Source organism: Indicator indicator, chromosome 31 (genome assembly GCF_027791375.1).
Source record: "Indicator indicator isolate 239-I01 chromosome 31, UM_Iind_1.1, whole genome shotgun sequence".
In the NCBI taxonomy this organism is placed as follows: domain Eukaryota; kingdom Metazoa; phylum Chordata; class Aves; order Piciformes; family Indicatoridae; genus Indicator; species Indicator indicator.
Window position 1 is genome coordinate 11,542,862 of NC_072040.1, and position 22,756 is coordinate 11,565,617.

Consider the following 22,756-nt stretch of genomic DNA (forward strand, 5'->3'; position numbering starts at 1 on the left):
GCTTCTGACAGCCCAGGCCCTCCCTGGCACACAGGGCTTCTCACTGCCTCTCCTTCTGGGCCTGTCCCTTTTGGAGAGCCTATAGTTGTCTACCACAGCACTCCAGCTATGGGATTCATCCCACCATGTTCCATCAGGGCAATGATACCATAGTTTCCCTGCTGGACTAGAGCTTCCAGCACTTCTTGCCTGTTTCCAATGCTCCATGCACTGACAGACACCCTTCACCTGGGGACCTTTGTGTGGGGTCTGCTCCCTGCTTGATCCCTCCCAGGCACTGCTGTGAGTCCTGGCTCATCAACAGCCCTTGCATCCTCCTCATCACATGGCCCACTGTCCTCTACCTCCCCTGGGATAGCAGTGGAGCCATCACAGCATCCCACAGGTGTTCCAGGCTTGTCTCCAGCAAGCCTGGTTCTTTCCCCTTCCAATCTAAAGATCACCACCTGCAGAGGGAATCCCTGCTGGTAGGAGAGGTTCTGGGAGGACTGTCTTTCATGGGAGGGCTGCCACATGGCAGCAGAGGAGGACTGTAAGGAGCTTTGCCCCTCAGGAGGAAGGAGCAGTAGAAACAAGAGCAAAAGGTCATCACAACCCCCATTCTCTGTGTCACTGTGAAAGAGGAGGTAGCAGAGCTGGGCCTGAGAAGATGGGTGGGGTGGAAGGTACATTTCAGATCTGTGTATCAGTGTGAGAGCTGAAATCCCCCCCACTGACAGTAACCAGGCTAGCTCAGTCTGGAAGCAAATGCAGGCTGTATTTACAAGCAGATCTACAATCTATGATGAAATGCAATGGATATGTACAAATAGACAAAAATTCACAACACTTACAAATATATACAATCAACAGAAAAGCACAACCTTTGCTTCCCCTGAGGGGACCTCCCAAGGGGCCTCCCCCCTAGACCCCCCTGGTAGAAGGCAGAGAAGTTAAGAAGCAGAGAGGCTGTTAACTCAGCTCACCCAGGTCAGTGTGTTACCTCCAGCCAGAAGAGCCCAGCAAGGAAGCCGAGAACTCCGACTGGCCCAGCTTTGTTTTGAGTAGTGGTTCTTAGACATTTCTGTCTCTCCAATGGAAGTGTTTAGAACAATCATTATTTTGCTTTCTTACACCCAATAGTGACTTATTTACATTATTTAGCTTTCTCTGCTTGAACTTTGAGAAAAAAAAATTTAAAAGTTTTAAACCATCACATCTAGTGGCATTTGTCACTGTCCCATTGATTCAGCTGGTGACTTGCTGGTGGGTTTGTTTAAACTGCTTTTGTTTCCCCAAGTCACAAGTCTGTCTTTTACCTGTGACCAGAGCTGGCAAGTGAGGTCTCCTTGTCCTTTTTCTTGACCCTGGAGCCTTTTGTTGTGTTTTCTCCTCCCCACCCTACTGGAGGGGTAGAAGCAAACAAGCAGCTGCAGGGTTGCCAGCTGGATGGGCTTAAAGCACAACAATTTATTCTCACTAAGTCTTGTTGTTTGTTCATTTGAGAATCCCAGCAGTGTGTGCAGGCACCCCTGGACAGCATCAGCCATCAGAGATGAGGCTCTACCCTAGGTACCACAGGTCCTTTGCTGCAGAGACCAGATGGCATATTCTCTTGCCTGTCCCTGTTCCTGCTGGTGGTGAGGCACTTATGACCTGGGCCAAAGTAAACAGGAGGGATTTCTTGAGTCTCATCAGCGTGGATCTGTGTGTCTGTGGGCAGGCTGATGGGGCTGAACACTCCCATCAGTGTACAGTCAGGTAAAGTGATGATGCACAGGGAATTATTGCTTCTGGGTTTGTCAAACCACAGCAGCACATCCAGGAACACACTTCCATAGAATGCAGAAGTTGCCCCAGGATTGGTTAGTACATCCAGTACCAATTTTTTGATAAATCAAAATTGCTTTTATGAATTAAGGTGATGAACTTCCTCTGGGAGTAAGCTTTCTGTGTGACAGTAAACCACTGGATCCTGTCCTGTGGCCCTTTGTTTCACAGGAGAGGACAGACAGCCTTGTCCAACACTGCTGAGTGCCAGGAGTGCTTGGCTCATCCATTAGTGCTGCTGCCTTCTCAGCTTGTGTCAGAGTTCTTGGATTCTCCCAGTTTCTCTGGTCCTACTTCAACGTTAGAGTGTTGATTTTTCTTCACTTTCAGAAGAGCTCTCTAGGGATGGTTTCTTTCCCCAACATTTGGTTTCTGTCTGTATGGATGCAGAGGGCTAGTCTGTGCCAGCAGAGCAATGCAGTGCCATAGTGAGGCAGGCAGGGACTGGTACAGCTGTGCTGGTTTTAACTGGGACTCAGAACCCTTCACATCGAGGATTCCCTGGATGCTCATTCTTCCTCATTTTCAGTTCATAACTCACAGCTCACCTCAATTGCTCTCACCTTCTGTGGGGACACTTTTTTCTACTTTTCCTAGAGGAACTGTGAATTCATGTGCAGCTGAGGCCTGCTGAGATCCTGTAATCACAGAGTGACTGCAGCAGATGACAAGGTTCAGGTGGGTAGGAGCTCCTGCAGCAGTGTGCACTTCACAGAGTGTCAGCTGTAGGTCATGCTCATTGCATTCCCCAGCTTCACTGTCGCAAGTGTGAGCTCTGCAATTGGAATCATAGAATGACAGAATGGTTTGCATTGGGAAGGACATCCTAAGGGTGTCCAGTCCAATCCCTCTGCAGTGAGCAGGGATATCAGGTTGCCCAGAGCCCTGTCCAGCCTCACCTTGAATATCTCCAGGGATGGGGCCTTAACCACCTCCCTGAGCAACCTGTTCCAGTGTTCCACCACCCTCGTGGTGCAGAACTTGTTCCTCACATCCAATCTAAATCTGCTCTGCTCTAGTTTGCAGCCATTGCCCCTGGTCCTGTACCTGCAGGTTTTTGTCCCTCTCCATCCTTCAGGTACTGGCAGGCTGCTCTAAGGTCTCCCTAGAGCCTTCTCTTCTCCGGACTGAACACCCCCAGGTCCCTCAGCATGTCCACATAGCAGAGGTGTACCAACCACCTGATCATTTTTGTGGCCTCCTCTGGACCCTCTCCATCAAGTCCATGCCATTCCTGTGTTGAGGGCTCCAGAGCTGGACACAGCACTGCAGGTGAGGTCTCACCAGAGCAAAGTGGCAGAATCCCCTGCTGGCCCTGCATCATGTTTCTGTTGGTGGTGTTCCATGTCTCTCTTGGTCCATATGTATGAATGTTAGAGGTGGAATATACTTTTAAAAATAAGTTACTGCTTGGACTGTCATTAGGACCCCTAAATGTCCATTAGACTGGGAAATAGCAAATCTAGAGCTTGTAAATTGTTTCTGAACTGATGGTTTGAGGACCTGTCCAACCCACCTAAACATACAGAAAAACTTCTTCACTGTGAGGGTGCTGGAGCCCTGCAGCAGGCTGCCCAGAGAGGCTGTGGAGTCTCCTCTGGAGACGTTCAAAGCCCACCTGGATGGATTCCTGTGTGACCTGCCCAAGGTGACCCTCCTCTGGCAGGGGGCTGGACTGGATGGTCTCTGAAGGTCCCTTCCAGCCCCTAATGTTCTGTGATTTTGTGATCTGCAATTTTCTATTTTCAGTTTCTTCTAGTTGTGGTCTACAGTTCTGGATTTTCACTGGTAGTTTGCACATGGCATACAGCCTGTTCTCCTCCCCCTCTTTCTCTCCCAGCTCAGTGCAGAAGAGGCTTTCCCACTGTAAGTATAGCAGGCCCCCTGCACCCATCTCAGATACGTTCAACATCTCATGGCATGGACTCATAGAATGGTTTAGCTTGGAAGGGACCTTGCAGCCTCACAATCACAAGCCCTGGTTGCCATGGGGGATTTTAACTACTCATATATTTGCTGGAAAGCCTACACAGCCAGCCAGCCACAGTCCAGGAGGTTCCTCCAGTGCATTGATGACAATTTCTTAATGCAAATGGTGGAGGAACCAACTAGGAGAGGAGTGTTACTGGACCTGATGCTCAACAGCAAGGAGGGACTGGTTGAAGCGTGAAGGTTGAGGGCAGCCTTGGCTGCAATGACCACAAGATGGTGGAGTTTAGGATCTTGTGTGGTAAGAAGAAAGTATCAAGCAGGATTACAACATTGCATTTCAGCAGGGCCAACTTTGGCCTGTTCAGTAAATTGCTAAGGGAAATCTCATGGGACAGGGTACTGGAAGGCAAAGGGGCCCAAGGCAGTTGGCTAACATTCAAGGACCTCTTCATCCAGGCTCAAGATCAGAGCATCCCAAAGGGTAGGAAATCAAGAAAGGGAGCCAGGAGACCTGCATGGTTAAGTAGGGAGCTGCTGAGCAAACTCAGGTGGAACAAGAGAGTCCACAGATCATTGAAGGAGGGGCTGGCCACTTGGGAGGAGTATAAGACAGTTGTCAGAGGATGTAGGGAGGCTACTAGGAAGGCTAAGGCCTCCTTGGAATTCAGCCTTGCAAGGGAGGTCAAGGACAACAGAAAAGGCTTCCTCAAATCCCTTTCAAGAAAAGCTAAGACCAGAGGCAAGGTAGCCCAGTGCTGAGTGAGGTGGTGCCTTGGTGACAGAGGACACAGAGGAGGCAGAGTTGCTAACTGCCTTCTTTGTCACGATCGATGCTAGAGGCTCTCCTTAGGAGCCTGAGGCCCCAGAGAAGGGCAGGACAAAGGAAAGATTTTCCTTGGTTAATGAGAACTGGGTTAGAGAACAGTTAAGTCATCTGGACATCCATAAGTCTGTGGGTCATGATGGGAAGCATCCAAGGGTGCTGAGGGAGCCAGCAGAGGTCATTGCCAGACCACTCTCCATCATTTTTGGTAAGTCGTGGTAGGCAGGAGAGGTGCCTGGGGACTGGAGGAGGGCAAATACCATTCCAGGTATCCAGCCTCACCTCCACCCCTGAAAAGATAATGGAGCAACTTATCCTCAGGACTGCCCTTAGGCATATCAAGGACAAGAGGGTCATTACGAGCAGACAGCATGATTTTACCCAGGGGAAGTCATGTCTGACCCACCTGATAGCCTTTTATGAGGACATAACCAGGTGGATAGAGGATGGTTTATCTTGATTTCAGGAAAGCACTTGACACTGTCTGCCACAGCATCCTTGCAGCTAAGCTGAGGCAGTGTGGTCTGGATGATCAGGAAGTGAGGTGAATTGAGAACTGGTTGAAGGAAAGAAGTCAGAGAGTTGTGGTCAATGGGACAGGATCCAGCTGGAGGCCTGTGTGTAGTGGAGTCCCTCAGGGGTCAGTACTGGACCAGTTGTATTCAATCTATTCATCAACAACCTGGATGAGGGCACAGAGCACACTGCCAGCAAGTTTGCTGATGGCACCAAACTGTGTGCAGTGGCTGACACAGGAGGGCTGTGCTGCCATTCAGCCACACCTGGACAGGCTGAGAGGTGGGCAGGGAGACATGGTATGAAATTCAGCAAGGGCAAGGGGAGAGTCTTGCACCTGGGAAAGAACAACCCCATGGAGCAGGATAGGTTGGGGCTACCTGCTGGAGTGTAGTGAAGGGGAAAAGGCCCTGGGGGTCCTGGTGGGTGGGAGGTTGACCATGAGCCAGCAATGTGCTCTGGTGGCCAAGAAGGCCAAGGGACTCCTGGGGTGGATTAGAAGGGCTGTGGTCAGTAGGTCAGAGAGGTTCTCCTGCCCTTCTACTCTGCCCTGCTGAGGCCACATCTGGAATCTTGTGTCCAGCTCTGGGTCCCTCAGTTCAAGAAGGAAGGACCTCAGGGAACTGCTTGAGAGAGTTCAGCACAGAGACATAGAAATGATGAAGGCAGTGGAACATCTTCCTCATGAGGAGAGCCTGAGGGAGCTGAGGGCTCTGTAGCTTGGAGAGGAGGAGCCTGAGAGGTGACCTCATTGCTGTTGGTCAAGATGTGCAGGGGGAGTGCCCAGAGGCTGGAGCCAGGCTCTGCTGGGTGATGCCCAATGCCAGCACAAGGGGCAGTGGTGGAAGCTGAGCCATAGGAAGTTCCATGGAAACAGGAGGAAGAATTTTTCCCTGTGAGGTGACAGTGCCCTGGAACAGGCTGCCCAGGGGGTTGTGGAGTCTCCCTCTCTTCAGATATTCAAGACCCAACCTGGAGGAGTTCCTGTGTGATCTGGTATAGGTGATCCTGCTCTGGTGGGGGTTGGACTGGATGATCTCTGGAGGTCCCTTCCAGCCCCTCACATTCTGTGATTGTGTGACCTTAAAGATCATCTAATTCGGTGGACACTGAGAGACACCTCCCACCAGCCCAGATTGCTCAAGGCCTCGTCCAGCCTGGCCTGGAACACCTCCAGGGAGGGGACATCCACAGCCTTCCTGGGCAACCTGTGCCAGTGTCTCACCACCCTCACTGCAAAGAATTTCTTCCTCATCTCCAGACTCAATCTCTCCTCTCCCAGCTCAAAGCCATTGTCCCTCACCCTGACACTCCCAGCCCTTGTCAAAAGTCCTTCCCCAGCTCTCCTGGAGCCCTTCAGGTACTGCAAGGCTGCTCTGAGGTCTCCCTGGAGCCTTCTCTTCTCCAGCCTGAACAGCCCCAACTCTCTCAGCCTGTCCCCACAGGGGAGCTTCTCCAGCCCTCTCATCATCTTGGTGGCTTCCTCTGGACCCTCTCCAGCAGCTCCAGGTCCTTCTTGTTCTGGGGCCCCCAGAACTGGAGGCAGTGCTGCAGGTGGGGTCTGAGCAGAGCAGAGCAGAGGGGCAGAATCCCCTCCCTGTGCTGCTGCTCTCCCTGCTCTGGATGCAGCGCAGCACACAGCTGGCTCTGGGCTGCCAGGGACCATTGCTGGCTCCTGGGGAGTTTGTCACCAGCTGACACCCCCAAGGCCTTCTCCTCCAAGCTGCTCTCAGCCACTCCTCACCCAGCCTGGATTTGTGCTTGGGATTGCTCTGACTCAGCTGCAGGACCTTGCCCTTGGCCTTGTTGAACTTCATGAGGTTGTCTTGGTCTCCCCTCTGCAGCCTGTCCAGGTCCCTCTGGATGGATCCTTCCCTCCAGTGTGCAGCCAGACCACACAGCTTGGTGTCATCTCAGACTTGCTGAGGGAGCCTCAGTGCCACTGCCCATGGCACTGACAAAGATGTTACACAGCACTGGTCCCACTATGAGCCCTGAGGGACACCACTTGCCACTGGTCTCCATTTGAGCCATGGACCACAACTCTCTGAGTGCAGCCATCCAGCCAATTCCTGATCCAGCCAGTGGCCACCCCTCCAGTCCATGCTGTTCCAGTTTGGTGACCAGGATGTCTGTGGGACAGGGTCAATGTTTTTGTACAAGCCCAGGGAGATGCCATCAGTTGCTGTTCCCTTGTCCACTGATGCTGTGACTCCATCACAGGCCACCAAGCTCACCAGGCAGGGTTTGCCCTTGCTGAAGCCCTGCTGGTTACCACCAGTCACCTCTGCTTCATTTCCCATAGGCCTTAGCAAGGCCCTTAGGGGGATCTGCTCCACGACCTTGCCAGGCACAGAGGCCAGACTGGCTGGCCTGGAGTCGCTGGGATCTTCCTTTGTCCTGCAGGAGCAATGGGATGGAGCAGCACATTCATTTGGTTGGTGCTGTGCAGCTGCTCCTCCTGAGATAGATCTTAGTGCTTGTCACCTGGAGTAATGCACTGATGACCATCCTCAGCAAGGGGCTCCTGAGGGGGGGTGGATGGAATTAAAAACCTCTAGTTCTAAACCACAAAAGTGTCTTCATCTCCAGTAGAATGCATTTATTTCTGGGTTAGTTTCTTGATCAGATCTCGATATGGAACCTTAGAAAGTTGGGGACTCGTCAGCCCAGTTCAATAGGAAACTGCTGCACAAACTGGTGGCTGGTGGCTCACCAGTGTGGTAGTGCAGGACCTTCAGACCTTCTGGATTTGCATTTCTTCACAGGAAACCTGCTTCCCTGACTGCTGCTGGGTCTTGTCACTATGTGAGAGCTCTTAATTCTTCACCTAATTCCAGTGGCATCCCTGGCTGTGTTCTGTGCTGTGCAAGGCTGGCTTCAGGCTTTCTTCTAAGGAATGTGATGGTCACAGTATCACTGTCTCACAGTGTATCAGATGTTGGAATGGACCTCAAGAGATCATCAGGTCCAACCCCCCTGCCAGAGCAGCATCACTCAGGGTAGTCCATACAGGAATGCATCCATGCAGGTTTTGAACGTCTCCAGAGAAGGAGACTCCACAACCCCCCTGGGCAGCCTGCTCCAGGGCTCTGTCACCCTCACTGTAAAGAAGTTTCTCCTCATGTTAACGTGAAACTTTCTATGTTCAAGTTTGAACCCTGTTGTTCTTTGTCTTATTCCCGTGCACCACCCAGCAGAGCCTGGCCCCCTCCACTTGACACTCACCCCTCAGATGTTGATAGACATTGATCAGATCCCCTCTCAGCCTTCTCTTCTGCAGACTAAACAGCCCCAGGGCTCTCAGCCTCTCTTCACAGGGGAGATGCTCAAGTCCCCTAAGCATCCTCCTGCCTCTCCCTTGGACTCTCTCCAGCAGGTCTCTGTCTCTCTTGAACTGGGGAGTCCAGAACTGGACACAGTACTCCACGTGTGGTCTCAGCAGGGCAGAGCAGAGGGGGAGCAGAACCTCCCTAGCCCTGCTGGTCACATTTTTCCTGCTGCACCCCAGGATCCCATTGGCTCTCTTGCCCACAAGGGCACATTGTTGTTCCATGCAGAACTTGCTGTCCACCAGCACTCCAAGGTCTTTCTCCATGGAGCTGCTCTCCAGCAGGGCAGTCTCTAACCTGTCCTGGTGCCTGCTGTTATTCCTCCCCAGGTACAGGACCCTGCACTTGTCCTTATTGACCTCCATGAGGTTTGCCTGCAGGCAGCTCTCAGCCTGTCCAGGTCACATTGGATGGCAGCCCAGCCTGAGGGGGGTCAGCCACCCCCCAGTTTTGTATCATCAGGAACTTGCTGAGGGTGCACTCAATGCCCTCAGCCAGGCTGCTCATAAAGATGTTGATCAGAAGTGGACCCAATACCGATCCCTGGGGGACACCACTGCCCACAGGCCTCCAAGTTGACTCTGTGCCACTGGTCACAACCCTCTGAACTCTGTTGTGGAGCCAGTTTGCAATCCACCTCACAGACCAATAGTCTGTGCCACGTTTCCTGAGCTGTTCTATGAGGATGTTATGGAGACAGTGTCAAAAACCTTACAGAGGTCAAGGCAGATGACATTCCCTGCTCTTCCCTCATCTACTCACTTGGTCATAACTTCATAGAAGGCTATCAGATTAGTTAGACAGGATCTCCCCTTGGTAAATCCATGTTGGCTATTCCTGATAACCTTCTTGTTTTCCATGTGGTTAGAGATGACCTCCAGGATGAGCTGCTCCATCATCTTTCCAGGGATGGAGGTGAGGCTGATGGGTCTGTCATTGCCTGGGTCTTCCTTCTTGCCTTCGTTTTGCTGATCGTTAACCCAAAATGGATCCAGAGTGTTTAGCTGCTTCCACATCAAAACTGATGAGTTGTTTTATGGTCAAGTCCTTAAATCAAGTGTTACAACATTGCAGCTGTGTCACGTGTTGCTGTTTTTCTCCTGCCCCAGGTGGTGTTACTGTTTTTGTGGCCTTATATGACTATGAAGCTAGAACTACAGATGACCTGTCCTTCAAGAAGGGGGAGCGGTTCCAGATCATCAATAACACGTAAGTGATGGCATGTACAGGCTTCACCTGCTGAGGGCAGAGAGGTCCTCAGCTCTTCTGGAAATCTGTGTGTCCTGCTGCAGAGAAGAGCAGATTGATTCATTTATCCATTTTCTTGACTAAAGTGATGTTCAAGAGCATAGGGTCAAAATATTGCTGCTGGTAAGACAGCAACCTGCAGCTTTGGGTTCTAAGTGCAGGCCTGCAGTGACTGGGGCACTCCCAAGCCTCTCCAGCTGGTTGTGTGCCATCCTTCCACTCCTTGCTCCAGCAAGGCACAGCTACCATCTTTAGCACAGTGGGGGTGCAGACACACAGTGTCCAACCGAAGGCTCTGTGGCTTGCAGGGTCTCTGGTGGGTTCCCTACCACATCTCACAGGGAGGTGGGCACAGCTGGCTGCACTGAACTGGAAATGCCAGAGCAGAGAGCAGTGCCTGCAGACAGGGACAGCCTGCCCTGGAAGTGCATCTGCCTGCCTGCACAGACCAGCCATGCCCAGAGAGTTGTGAGCAGCTGGATGTTAGATCAGCTGCAGGAGCCTTACAGTACCTCAGCCTCTTTTCTACTAGTCTGTTGAAAATGAAATAATTTGTTCATCTTGAAATCTCTTTACAGGCAGCTTGTGGCTGCAGTGATGTTCTGTTCCAATTAACAACTAGAGCAATTTTCATTTGTCCAGTTCTCTGACTTTATTGGCTGGCTTCCTACTTCCTTCATGTGTCAGCATACAGGCAGAATGATCTGGGAGAGACAGATGAAGAGCAGAGAACTGGGAATTCATTTACACATCTCTGCCATAAAACCTTCCTGCTGTAGGTCTGCATTTTGCATAATTGATAAATTCCTTTTGCATTTAAAATAACAAGCCCTAAATCTTTAAACTGCAAAATTCACAGAATCATAGAGAGCTCTAGATTGGAAGGGACCTTTAAAGGTCATCTAGTGCAGCACCTCCACACCCTTCTGTGAGCAAGGACATCTTTAACTAGATCAGGTTCCTCAGAGCCCCATCCATCCTGACCTTCAAAGAGGTACTGGTGCTGCTTACAGGGAAACAAAAATACATTTAGGTGCAGCACAAACTATGAGCTCATCACCTACAGTTACCTGGCCCTTCAGACGAGGATGTTACAGGTGCTAGGGAATGCTGTGGTGCTTGTATGTGGAAGAGATAACTGACGTTTCATTGCAGGGAAGGAGACTGGTGGGAAGCAAGATCCATTGCTACAGGAAAAACTGGCTACATCCCAAGCAATTACGTAGCTCCTGCAGACTCCATTCAAGCAGAAGAGTAAGACTGTCTGTCTGTTCTCCTCACCCACCCTACACTTCATGCCCTGTGGTGGCACTGTTCCTTTGATTCAATCTGTGTAGCACTGAAGCGTACTGAGTAAAGGTAGCAATGCAGCTTGGATAGTCTCAAAGGCAGAGTTAAGTATGAGGTGGACATGTGCAAATGTTTTCATAGAATCAAAGAATGGTCTGGGTTGGAAGGGACCTCCAAAGGTCATCCAGTGCAACGTCCTGCAGTCAGCAGGGACATCCTCCACTGGATCATGTTGCCCAGAGCCCTGTCCAGCCTCACCTTGAATATCTCCAGGGATGGAGCCTCAACCACCTCCCTGGGCAACCTGTTGCAGTGTTCCACCACCCTCATGGTGCAAAACTTGTTCCTCACATCCAATCTACATCTGCTCTGCTCTAGTTTGAAGCCATTGTCCCTGGTCCTGTCCCTTGCAGGCCTTTGCAAACAGTCCCTCTGCAACCCCATTCAGGTACTGGCAGGCTGCTCTAAGGTCTCCCTGAAGCCTTCTCCTCTCTAGGCTGAACACCCCCAGCTCCCTCAGCTGTCCTCATAGCAGAGATGTTCCAACCCCCTGATCATTTTCGTGGCCCTTCTGCGGGCCTGCTCCATCAGATCCATGTCCTTCCTGTGTCCTTCCTCCAGAGCTCTCTGCTTGCTATATGTAGAGATAGAGGAAAGAGGATGGGAGAACACAGTAATGAGGGTAAGAGCTGGGGGATATGCAGTGTGTTTTGTAGAAGGCAAACATGGGTTAAAGAGTTCACATACCATCAGCTCTAGGGTTTTATCCTAACCCTAACTGAAGACCAGCTACAGCCTTGGTAGCCCCTAATCTTACACTCTAAAGAAAGCCTTTGTCTGGACAGTTCCTGCTCGTCACAGAATCATAGCATGGTAGGGGTTGGAAGGGAACTCTGAAGATCTTCTATTCCAACCCCATTGTTAGGGGAGATCACCTACAGTAAATCACCCAGGAACACATCCAGGCAGGTTTTGATTGCCTCCAGGGACAGAGACTCCACTACCTCTCTGGGCAACTTGTTCAGTGCTCTGCCACCCTCAAAGAATTTCACCCCAGGCACCCCCTGCTTGCCTCAGTCTCGCACTAAGCAGCAGCAGTAGCTGATGTCTCTGCTGCATCCCATGCTGGAAGTCCCTTGCAGCTCCTGGCTGACAGCATTGTGAGGCATGCTAAGGACTGCCATGACTTGTTTAATGATCTTGCTTTGGACACCTTTCTCCTTTGTAGAGATCCCAGAGCACCCCACAGAATCACAGCAGGTTGCTGTGAGAGCTGTGAGTGGAGGTGCAATTTGAAGTTAGACTTGTTCCAAGGGATTCATTGCATTTATTGTACCTGCAACACAGACCTCCACAGCTCTTGCTTCAGAACCCAGGCATGGCACTGCCAGCAGGCAGTTCCTTGCCCCTTGGTCTGTGTGCTCTGTCTTGTTTGCTGCCACACTTCTGGGATAAGTGCCCAGGGTGTTTCCTGAATCTCAAGCTGAGACTTTTGCGTGTTACTGCTGCTCTCAGATGGCTCTGCTAATGAAAAGTGCCTGCATCCACCACCCACTGGCACTCTGTGGTGTTCCTCCCCAGGTGCAGGACTCTACAGTTACCCTTGTTGAAGCTCATTAGGTTCCCCTTCACTCAGCTCTCCTGCTGAATGGTCACACAGCCCAATGGCCTATTGGCCACTCCTCCCAGCTCGGTATCACAGCAAGCTGGCTGGGAGGACACTCCATCCCTTCAGCCAGTTGGTGAGGATGTTGAATAAGACTGGACCCAGCACTGACCCCTGGGGAACACCACTGGCCATAGGTTTCCAACTGGACTCACAGCCCTCTGTGCTCTGTCCTTCAACCAGCTCTCAACCTGCCTCGCTGCCCACTCCTCTGACCCACACTTCCTGAGCTTGCCTACGAGGATGTTGTGGGAAACAGTATCCAAAGCTCTGCTGAAGTCCAGGCAGGCAGCTTCCACTGCTCTCCTTGCATCTCCTATTCAGTCACCCTATCGTGGAAGGCTTTCAAGCTTGGTCAGTCCCTGCTGACTAGATAACCTTTTCTGCCATGTGCTTAGAGATGACCTCCAGAATGAGCTGCTCCACCACCATTCCAGGGATGGAGCTGAGGCTGACTGCTCTGCAGTTTCCTGAATCTTCTTGCCCTTTTTGAAGACTGGGAGTGTCATTGGCTTTCCTCCAGCCCTCAGGCACCCCTCCCACGCTCCATGATCTTTCAAGAATGATGGAGTGTGGTAGAGCAGCTCAGCAGTGGGATCAGCAGCTCCCTCAGCACTCGTGGGTGCATGGATCTGTGCACGTTCAGTTTACCCAAATGATCTCTAACTTCACTGATCTCTGGAGACTCTTCCTTCCACCAGGCTTTCTCTCTTACCTCCAGGGTCTGGGATTCCTGAGGGCTGGTCCTAGCAGCAAAGACTGAAGCAAAGGTGGCATCCTGCAGCCTCTGTCACCAGGGCTCCACCTCATTCAGCAGTGGGCCCGCATTTTCCCTGCTCGTCCTTTCACCACTGATGGATTTGCAGCAGCCCTTCTTGTTCTCTTTTACTTTGTTTGCCAGATATAATTCCAGGAGAGCTTTGCCCTTCCTTGTTGCATCCCTACACACCCTGCCAAGGTTCCCATCATTCTCCCAAGTGACCTGTTCTTTTTTCCACATCCTATGAACTTCTTTCTTTCGTATGACATTTTCCAGCTCATCCATACAGGTCTCCTTCCTCCTTTACTGCGTTTTTAGCTCAAAGGAATGCACCTATCTTGAGCTTGGAGGAAGGGATCTTTGAACATTAACCAACTCTCTTGGGCCCCCATACCTTCTAGAGTCTTGGCCCACAGGATTCCTTGTTCTTTGAGAGGGTCAAAGTGAGTGACTCAAGGTGTCGAATTGCAAATGCAATCAGGAGTGACAATAAGTTTCAAAAGTTTCAAATTCCCAAGTGATTGCAGAGATCAACACAAGGATCCCTCCTTACCTGTATTTTACACCTGCAAAACCTTTTTCTCTTGCAAGAGTTTCCAGTACTGGTTTTCCCAACATTTATGGAGCCAGGTTTGCTTGATGATATGATGGTGCCAGACAAAAATGTTTGAATTTTACACTCTGCATCACTTCTGAGGCGCACAGCCAAAGGAAAATGTAGTTAGAAATAGTTACTGCAAAGTCTAGGGGTGCTCTGAGAGATGGACCTTAAAATTATGCCTGGCTCAGAGCTGTGTGCAGGCTGTTCCTCAGCATGAGCACACTGTGAGAACGTAAAAGAAGAAGTTCCTTTTGTGAGAGGACTGCAGGCAGTTAAACCACAGGTGTCACAGTGATGTGACTGAGATGGAGTGGTGCTGCTGGAGGAGGCAGTGGTACCTACCACAGGAAGGCTTCTGCGTGCTCACTAGCTCTTCCACTGACGTAGAGAAGAGTGAGAGGCAGTGGAAGGTGAAGCAGTAGATTCTCTGTCCAGCTGCTGCTGCATATAAGAAGAAACCTTTTCAACCCTTTTCAGCCAGGCAGGCACCCAGGTTGCCCAGGTTCACTGTACAGGGTCCATCCTTCAGATTTTTCAAGCCTGGAATGGACAATGCCCTGAGCAAGCAGGTCTGTGCTCACAGCTGACCCTGCCTGCAGCAGGGAGCTGGACCTGGCACCTCCTGAGGATGCCTTCCAGTCTGAGCGCCCCTGGGATCCTGTGATGGATGTGCACAGCCCCAGGCGTTCAGTGCTGCTGTGACGTAGAGCAGAGCAGAGGTTGTTTCGACTGCCGCAGCGGGGCGGGAGTGCTGCAAGGTGTCATCTGATTCAGCTTGGCCTGTGACCTCCTTAACCAGGAGCAGGATGTTACTGCTAGGTGCTCAGTGTGCACTGTTACACACATGGTGTTTGCAGGCAGGGCCTCTGCAGGTGTGCTTCAAGTGCAGTCACAATGAGGGTGATGGAGAAAGAGGTCTCCTTGAGCTTCTGATTGTGTGGATGCAGCTACCTCTGCTGAGCTGCCACTGCCTGGGCTTTTGGCAGTGCTTGAGATTGCTAAACCTTGATTTTCTATTCTTGCCAAAGCACAGGAAGCTTTTCCTTACACACACTACCTTTAACCTTTTTAGGTGGTATTTTGGTAAGATGGGCAGGAAGGATGCAGAAAGGCTACTTCTGAATCCTGGGAACCAACGTGGGATTTTCTTAGTACGAGAGAGTGAAACCACTAAAGGTATCTGTGTTGATCTGTATCTCTTCTCTCTGCCATTCCTCACTCCCTCATCCCCTCACCCAGGTGGACAGATTGAGCATTTTTCTGTCTGTCCCACTGTGTCTTCATGTGCACACCTGTCTGTGTGTGGTGCCAGGGGGGGATATGTTAGGTCTGGGGTTTAATTTCTGGTGAAGAGCCGAGGATGATTTGTTTCCTAGGTGCTTATTCCCTTTCCATACGTGACTGGGATGAAGTCAGAGGTGACAATGTGAAACACTACAAAATCAGAAAACTTGACAATGGTGGATACTACATCACAACCAGAGCACAGTTTGAATCTCTCCAGAAGCTGGTGAAACACTACAGAGGTAAGCCCAAGTTCTGGTGTCCCAATGCCACCTTGTGCCTACCACGAAGAAAAAACTGCATGTGCAGCTTATTCTTAAAATTCACCATTTTAACATTTCTTTTATCTCAGCAAAGAATAAGGGACTGGTTCCTTTTATCAACATGAGAATGTTATTTTGTTACAGTCTCAGCAACAAAGCTTTTTTTTTCCCCATCTTCTAGAGCATGCTGATGGGCTGTGTCACAAGCTGACAACTGTGTGTCCCACTGTGAAACCACAGACACAGGGACTAGCAAAAGATGCCTGGGAAATCCCTAGAGAATCTTTGAGGCTGGAAGTAAAGTTGGGCCAAGGGTGCTTTGGTGAAGTATGGATGGGTAAGAGCTTGGTGTGACTGCTTTCAAGTTGTTCTTGTGAATGTTTTGGTAATGTTGTGAGTAAATGAGTGTTGGGATCTGAAAAGAGAACCTGATCATAGAGTCACAGAATGGTAGGGGTTGAAAGGGACCTCTGGAAATCACCCAGTCCAACCTCCCGGCCAGAGCAGAGTCACCTAGGGCAGGTCACACAGGAACACATCCAGGGGGTCTTGGAAGTCTCCAGAGAAAGAGACTCCACAACCTCTCTGGGCAGCCTGCTCCAGGGCTCCAGCACCCTCACAGTAAAAAGTTTCTCCTCATGTTGAGGCGGAACTTCCTGGGTTCCAGTTTGTGTCCATTGCCCCTTGTCCTTTTACAGGACACTACTGAAAAGAGCCTGGCCCCTTCTTCTTGACACTCACCCCTCAGATATTGATAGACATTGATCAGATCCCCTCTCAGCTTTCTCTTCTCCAGGCTAAACAGCCCCAGGGCTCTCAGTCTTTCCTCATCACACAGATACTCCAGTCCCTTCATTGTCCATTGGACACTCTCTAGTCTATCCCTGTCCTTCTTGAACTGGGGAGCCCAGAACTGAACACAATACACCAGATGTGGTCTCACCAGGGCAGAGTAGAGAGGCAGGAGAAGCTCCCATGACAAATAAACAATTGAAGAGAACCAAGTGAAGAGAGAAGGTGCTGGTTCCAATGGGTCACATAAGGCAGAGGTAATTGCACCATAATTCCAGTTTATGCTGTTAGCTAACTAAAGAGAAACAAGCAGCAAACCATTTCAGCAGGAAATCTCTCTGATTTGTTGTAGGGGAGAATAAAATCTGATTTGATTTTCTAGGGACATGGAACGGAACCACAAAAGTAGCAATCAAGACCCTCAAACCTGGTACGATGATGCCAGAGGCTTTCCTGCAGGAGGCTCAGATCATGAAGAAGCTACGGCACGACAAACTGGTCCCACTCTATGCTGTGGTCTCTGAGGAGCCCATCTACATTGTCACTGAGTTCATGACAAAAGGTGTGTGGCAGGACACTCCTGAGATACCACATTGGAAAGAGAGTTTAGGATCCCAGCAGTAAATTCCAAGTGAAGCTGATGTGTGGGTCAGGCACGAACACCGTTGCTGCATAGCAATGAGGTTCCAGAAATGCAGAGGGCAGAGAATATCAGAAGTTGTACAATCCCCAGCATTACAGAGTCTTAGAGTCCCACTTACAGCAGAAGTCCCAGAAGCCCTTAACAGATGAAGATCGCTAACTGAAGAAGAAGAGAGAAGAGTAACTATTGCTCAGAGTGGCTGGTTTTATGCTCTTTGTCATAACTCCCTTGACCAGTAAAACCCAACCACATATATAAGCTAAAATCCTTTCCCAGTGAGAGGTGCCAGCATGTCCAGGAGGTGGCTTCTGCAGCATGTTCCAATCAAAGGGTGCCAATGTGAGGATATTGTTCTTGGCACACATGGAATGTGATTGTTTTGCTCTATGCAGCTGAGGAATTGGTCAGCTAAGGAATCTTGCACTCTGCACATGTCCAACAGCTGCCCTCACAACAGTGGCTGCAACAGAGGCACATCTCTGTCACTGGCTACTCTTCCACCTACATGATTGGAGCTTTCTCCTCATTTTTTAGCATGTCTTGCCTGTGTCGGGGTTTTTTTCCTAGGCTTTCTCCTTTGTCTCCTTGTTTTCAGTCTTTCATCCTTCTTCCCTAGCTCTATATCACTTCTCCCTGCTGCTGAAACAGAGACTTAGAGATTTAGGCTGGATTCAGAGGTAAACATCCTAAGCATGGTAGTGGTAAGAGCAGCAGATTTGAAAATCACTTATTATAGTTTTTTGATATGCAGCCTTCAGTTCATCTCAGAGAAATTTTGTTCTCCTGGTAAGAAACAGAAATGATGTTACAGTCCAAGAGAGTGGCTGCCTGTGTTTTTTCCGTATTAGGTTGGGAGTTTGAAGTGGTGTAGAAGTTTGAAGAGGTAAAAAGGAATGGAAAATATAAAAAGTTAGTTCAATGTCATTACTGCTGCTAAGTAACACTGGACACTCTTTTTGTCAGAGCTTAAGGCTTCCATGCCAAACCTCTTTCCATGGCTCATCCAGCTGATTTGGCACAGCAATCAGGAATAAAAGATATGCTTTATAGGACCTAAGAAAAAGTAAAGGTTAAACCTGGGACTGGGACGTTACCTTGCAAGAGAGTTGGAAAAGTTGTGGCATGATTCTCAGCCATGGATTCAAAATGCCACTGGGAGCCTCTGAGTGCATTTGGAAACTTCTCACATGTAACCCAAATGAAGCAAACCTCATTGTCATGCGTGGAAGTTAGTAGAACAAATATTTATTTCTTTCCCTTTTCTTTTTCTGTTCGTAAGGAATAGAGGTAAGAGCAGCACAGTGCCCAAAACATTTGTCAGTATGAACAGATTGCTAGAGGTCAGTGTAAAATCTTTGCTCTTCTTCAGCTCAGGAACCAAACCAGGAAAGGTCTATGCAGACATAGGCAGCAAAGTGCAGCAGCAGTGTGAGTCTGGTCTGCCACAGTGACTCAGCCCATGTCAGTGTCTCATTCACAGCTGCAGCCATCGGCACTTTCCCCACCATCACCACATTTGTAATTCTGTCTCTGTAATTTTACCTGTGATGAGGCTGATTAGTTTTCAGTTGTCTTCTGCAGAAGGAGGTGATGTCCCTATAGCCTTATGGCACCTGTAGGGAAGGCTCCTGTCAGAGAGCAAATGGGGACATGCATGTCACGGAGCCCCATTTGAAAGGAGACCAGGGCCTTGGAACTGATTTCAGACACTGCTCCTGTTGGAACGTGCTGGACACAAGTGTGGGAGAAGATAACATAAAGACTGAAAGAGACTTTTACTTTCCCTTGTAAGGAAGTAAAAAACAACAAAACAAAAGGAGCAATTTCATGGTCATTTCTCTAATATAGAATTGGAGCTGGCATTAAAAATGAAGTAAACAGGAGGAGGATTTTTGTTCTTCATTTATAAATTTCCTGACTAGGAAGGGTTTTGACATGAGGAATTTTGGGGAAAATCCTTCTATATTGCCATCCAGCTGAGGTCTGTTCTGTCAGTGCTCAGTTCCCTGAATCACTCAAATGGATTCCACAACACTTGGATAAGGGTCTCACTGTCACCAGGGCAGAGGCAAGTGCAGGCATGGCCATTATGTGTTCTGTTCAGTGGCAGGTTTGGGGAGAAGAGTGTAAATCTTCATGTTTAAGGAAAAAATAATCTTACTCATATTTTCAGGTCAATTTTAATGCTTTGGGTTTTTTCCATTAATCTATTTTTCCCCGAATGTGTTGTCTTTTACAGGCAGCTTGCTAGACTTCCTTAAAGAAGGAGAAGGGAAATACTTAAAACTGCCCCAGCTGGTTGACATGGCTGCTCAGGTACAGTGTGTGAGCTAAGAGAACTGTTTTGTGCTTAGAGAAGAGATCTAAAGCTACCTGAGATACAGCTAAACATAAATGCTGAAGACCCTGGCTGCTGTGTACTGCTCTGTCTTAGACCTCTTGTAGGTTTGGAATTTGACAAGAGGAGAGAGTCTAGTTCCCAGTTAGCAGCTCCTCTATAGCCAGAGGCTCTAATCAGTGCTGTCCCAGGCTCTTGCTCTTCTATACTCCCTAGACTGTTCCCATTAGAATGGAGCTAAGGTGAAGAGGTACAGCTTGATGTTTGGAAGACATGGATAGAGGCATGGAAAATAATCTTTAATAAAAACTTTATTTTTAAGATTGCTGATGGCATGGCTTACATTGAAAGAATGAACTACATCCACAGGGACCTGCGGGCAGCCAACATCCTTGTAGGAGACAATCTGGTGTGTAAGATAGCAGACTTTGGGCTGGCAAGGTTAATAGAGGACAATGAGTACACTGCAAGGCAAGGTAAGGCTGATTTATTTACTGCATAAGTAAGACCAGTTGCTGTCAAATTGCTTAGAGCTGTCCCACTGAGCAGAATCCATCTGTGGCTGCATGAGCAGAGTGCATGTGTGTGGCTTGCAGCTGTGGTCAGCTGTCCCACTCACAACAGTGCCATTTCAGTCAACTTTTTAACCTTCAGAAGTATCTGGCACTTTGGTTATGTTTCAACAAAACCATGATTAGATATTTTGGAGGGAACAAACTTGCTGCAGTTTGAAGAGAGCTGAAATTCCAGGGAAGTTGCTCATCAGATCCTGGAAATCCTCCCACTTCTTGAAACGTAATTAAGAACCCAGGGGGTCTTGGCTGCTTCCAAAAGCTGTAGCCAGTAATTGCTGCCCTAGTTTAAAACTGGTTTCCAGTCTGAGATACTGAAAGAGAAGAGCAGCTCGAGTTCTGTCAGTGAAGCAGGCTGTGAATTGTTTGAGTGCAGCACTCTCTTCCTGTCTGCAGGAGCCAAGTTTCCCATCAAGTGGACTGCTCCAGAGGCAGCCCTCTACGGGCGCTTTACAATCAAGTCGGATGTGTGGTCCTTTGGAATTCTGCTGACAGAGCTGGTAACAAAGGGCAGAGTGCCATACCCAGGTGAGGGAAGAACTCCACACCTTTCTCTTTCCTTTCTTTTATTCTGTGCTTCTGAAATTACCTTTTGTAATTTTTGCCATTATTCAGAGCCCACAGCAGAGACACAAATTTGGTCACATGGCACTGGTGCCTTGTTCAAAGATGCTTTGTTTTATTTATAAAGTAGAATCACAGCATGGTTTGGGTTGGAGGGGTCCTCCAAAGGTCATCCAGTCCAGCCCCCCTTCCAGTCAGCAGGGCCATCCTCCACTAGATCAGGTTGCCCAGGGCCGTGTCCAGCCTCTCCAGGGATGGAGCCTCAACCACCTCCCTGGGCAACCTGTTCCAGTGTTCCACCACCCTCATGGTGCAGAACTTGTTCTTCACATCCAATCTCAGTCTGCTCTGCTCTAGTTTGAAGCCATTGCCTCTGGTCCTGTCCCTGCAGGCCTTTGCGAACAGTCCCTCTGCAGGCTCATTGTAGTCCCCCTCAGGTACTGGAAGGTTGCTCTAAGGTCTCCCCAGAACCTCCTCTTCTCCAGGCTGTTTTAAGATAGCAGCATTTGTAAATGTGCCTGATCATTAATGTCACATTAGTGTGGGTATCCTTGTGTTTTTCTGTGTCTGTTCCTGAAATTCTTACTTTGGACACATTGCCAAGCTACAGTGAGCATCAGTGGAGTGAAGCTTCTAGAGCAGTTCTGGAACCTAAACGTGTCACACATGTACCAGGTGTGCTGCTGTGGATGGAGTGTCTAAGGCACTTCTGTTAGCTATAAAATGCCTTTTTCTTGGCCTGATTTCAAATTAAGTGGCTCTTGAGTGGAACCTAAGGCAGGGAGAAGGCAGTACTTGAGTCTCCTTGTCCTAAGGACAAGCCCAAGGCAGTGGGGAAGCACGCAAATGAGAAAGCAGGCAAATGGAAGAAGAACCAAGTATGAGGGAAGCCCTTTCATTGCACCAAGAGTAATGAAATAAGCTTCAGAAAGTGTGTTTAATGCAGAATATGGAAACATCCCTCATTAAAGATTTTCTCATGGTAGATTCATGTGCATGGTGGCTGGAGAGATACCTGAAAGCCTTTGTGAAACTCTTCTTTGCTCGCTGTCACTCGGAGCTAAAAGACTTTTCCTTTCAGGGATGGTGAACCGGGAAGTTCTGGAACAAGTGGAACGTGGCTACAGGATGCCTTGCCCACAAGGCTGCCCAGAGTCCCTGCATGAGCTAATGAAACTGTGTTGGAAGAAGGACCCTGATGAGAGACCAACATTTGAGTACATACAGTCTTTCCTGGAGGACTACTTTACTGCTACAGAACCACAGTACCAGCCTGGAGACAATTTGTAAGACAGCAGTGCTCACTACATGCACAAATCTGCCAAATGTCAGAGACTGCAAAGAATTCCTGACCTCTGTAAGGAATCCAAGGAGAGAAAATCTTTGCTACTTTGCATGCTTTTAATGGCAAACTGGAATTTCATCATGCAGTTGCACAAAACCACTTTTAAAGTGTTAGGATCTACTTTACCAATGACATGGGTTTATTTTGTTTTCTCTCCCCCAACTTATTTTCAGGGTCCAAAGGAAGCCTACTGAAAATACAGGGTAGAAAATGGGTGTTGATGTGAATAGCAGCAGAAAAATCAATGTTTCAAATCCTGGGGTTTTCCTCAACACTTGGGAATTGTCTGGAATTAGTGATCTTGGGGTAAGATGTTTTTAAAGCAGAACTTTGTGGGACCAAGCAATTCTATTCCAGTTCTCTAAAATTCCCTGTGTTCAGAATTAGATCTGTGTGCCTCCCAGCCCCTCCCAACAATCAGGTGGTACAGAGCTGTGTCTGAGCTAAGCTGTGTCTTTCAGCTTCCTCTTGCATGAACCTAATTAGGGCAGGCAGATTAAAAGAGACATTGGAGCAGTGAACGACAGCCCTGGTCTGAAGGGTAGAGCTCAGCAGTGACATCAGAGCAGGGTGCTCAGGTCCATGCTTGTGTTCACAGAACTGAAAAGGGGCAGGAGAGAGTCTCCTGAGTTCTTTCTGTGTAACTAATTCAGAACAATGAAGGTAACTAGAAAGTGAGACAACATTTTACAGATTGGTGTTGCTGAAGTGTGAGATATTGGAGCTTGAAGCCGTGGAATACAATCAGAGGGGAAAGCCTTTAATTTTTTAAGCCCCAACCCAAGGCTGAGCTTTTGTATGGGAAGAGTCCCTGTGCAAAGCTCACCAGGAAAGCAAGACTGGAGCTGGTAAATGGCCACCTTGTAGCCCTCTGTCAGCCAAGTGTGGTGCTGTGTGTGGCTCACAGGAGTCAGCAAGGGTGGGGGCCACACGTGCTGGCTGTCACTGGTTCAGGGATTTGATTGCACTTTTGCTTTT

General features: G+C 49.1%; 1 protein-coding gene across 1 annotated transcript in view; it reads left to right on the plus strand.

Moving 5' to 3' along the window:
- The window catches only part of YES1 (YES proto-oncogene 1, Src family tyrosine kinase), a 62,850-nt gene extending 41,125 nt beyond the window's left edge, over window positions 1-21,725 (plus strand). The window contains exons 3-12 of the mRNA XM_054394703.1: window positions 9,522-9,621; window positions 10,816-10,914; window positions 15,050-15,153; window positions 15,354-15,503; window positions 15,706-15,861; window positions 16,699-16,878; window positions 19,199-19,275; window positions 19,620-19,773; window positions 20,266-20,397; window positions 21,515-21,725. Of these exons, the coding sequence (XP_054250678.1) occupies window positions 9,522-9,621; window positions 10,816-10,914; window positions 15,050-15,153; window positions 15,354-15,503; window positions 15,706-15,861; window positions 16,699-16,878; window positions 19,199-19,275; window positions 19,620-19,773; window positions 20,266-20,397; window positions 21,515-21,723 (1,361 nt within the window). The 3' untranslated portion in view covers window positions 21,724-21,725. The remainder of the gene's footprint in view (window positions 1-9,521; window positions 9,622-10,815; window positions 10,915-15,049; window positions 15,154-15,353; window positions 15,504-15,705; window positions 15,862-16,698; window positions 16,879-19,198; window positions 19,276-19,619; window positions 19,774-20,265; window positions 20,398-21,514) is intronic.
- The last annotated feature ends 1,031 nt before the right edge of the window (window positions 21,726-22,756 follow it).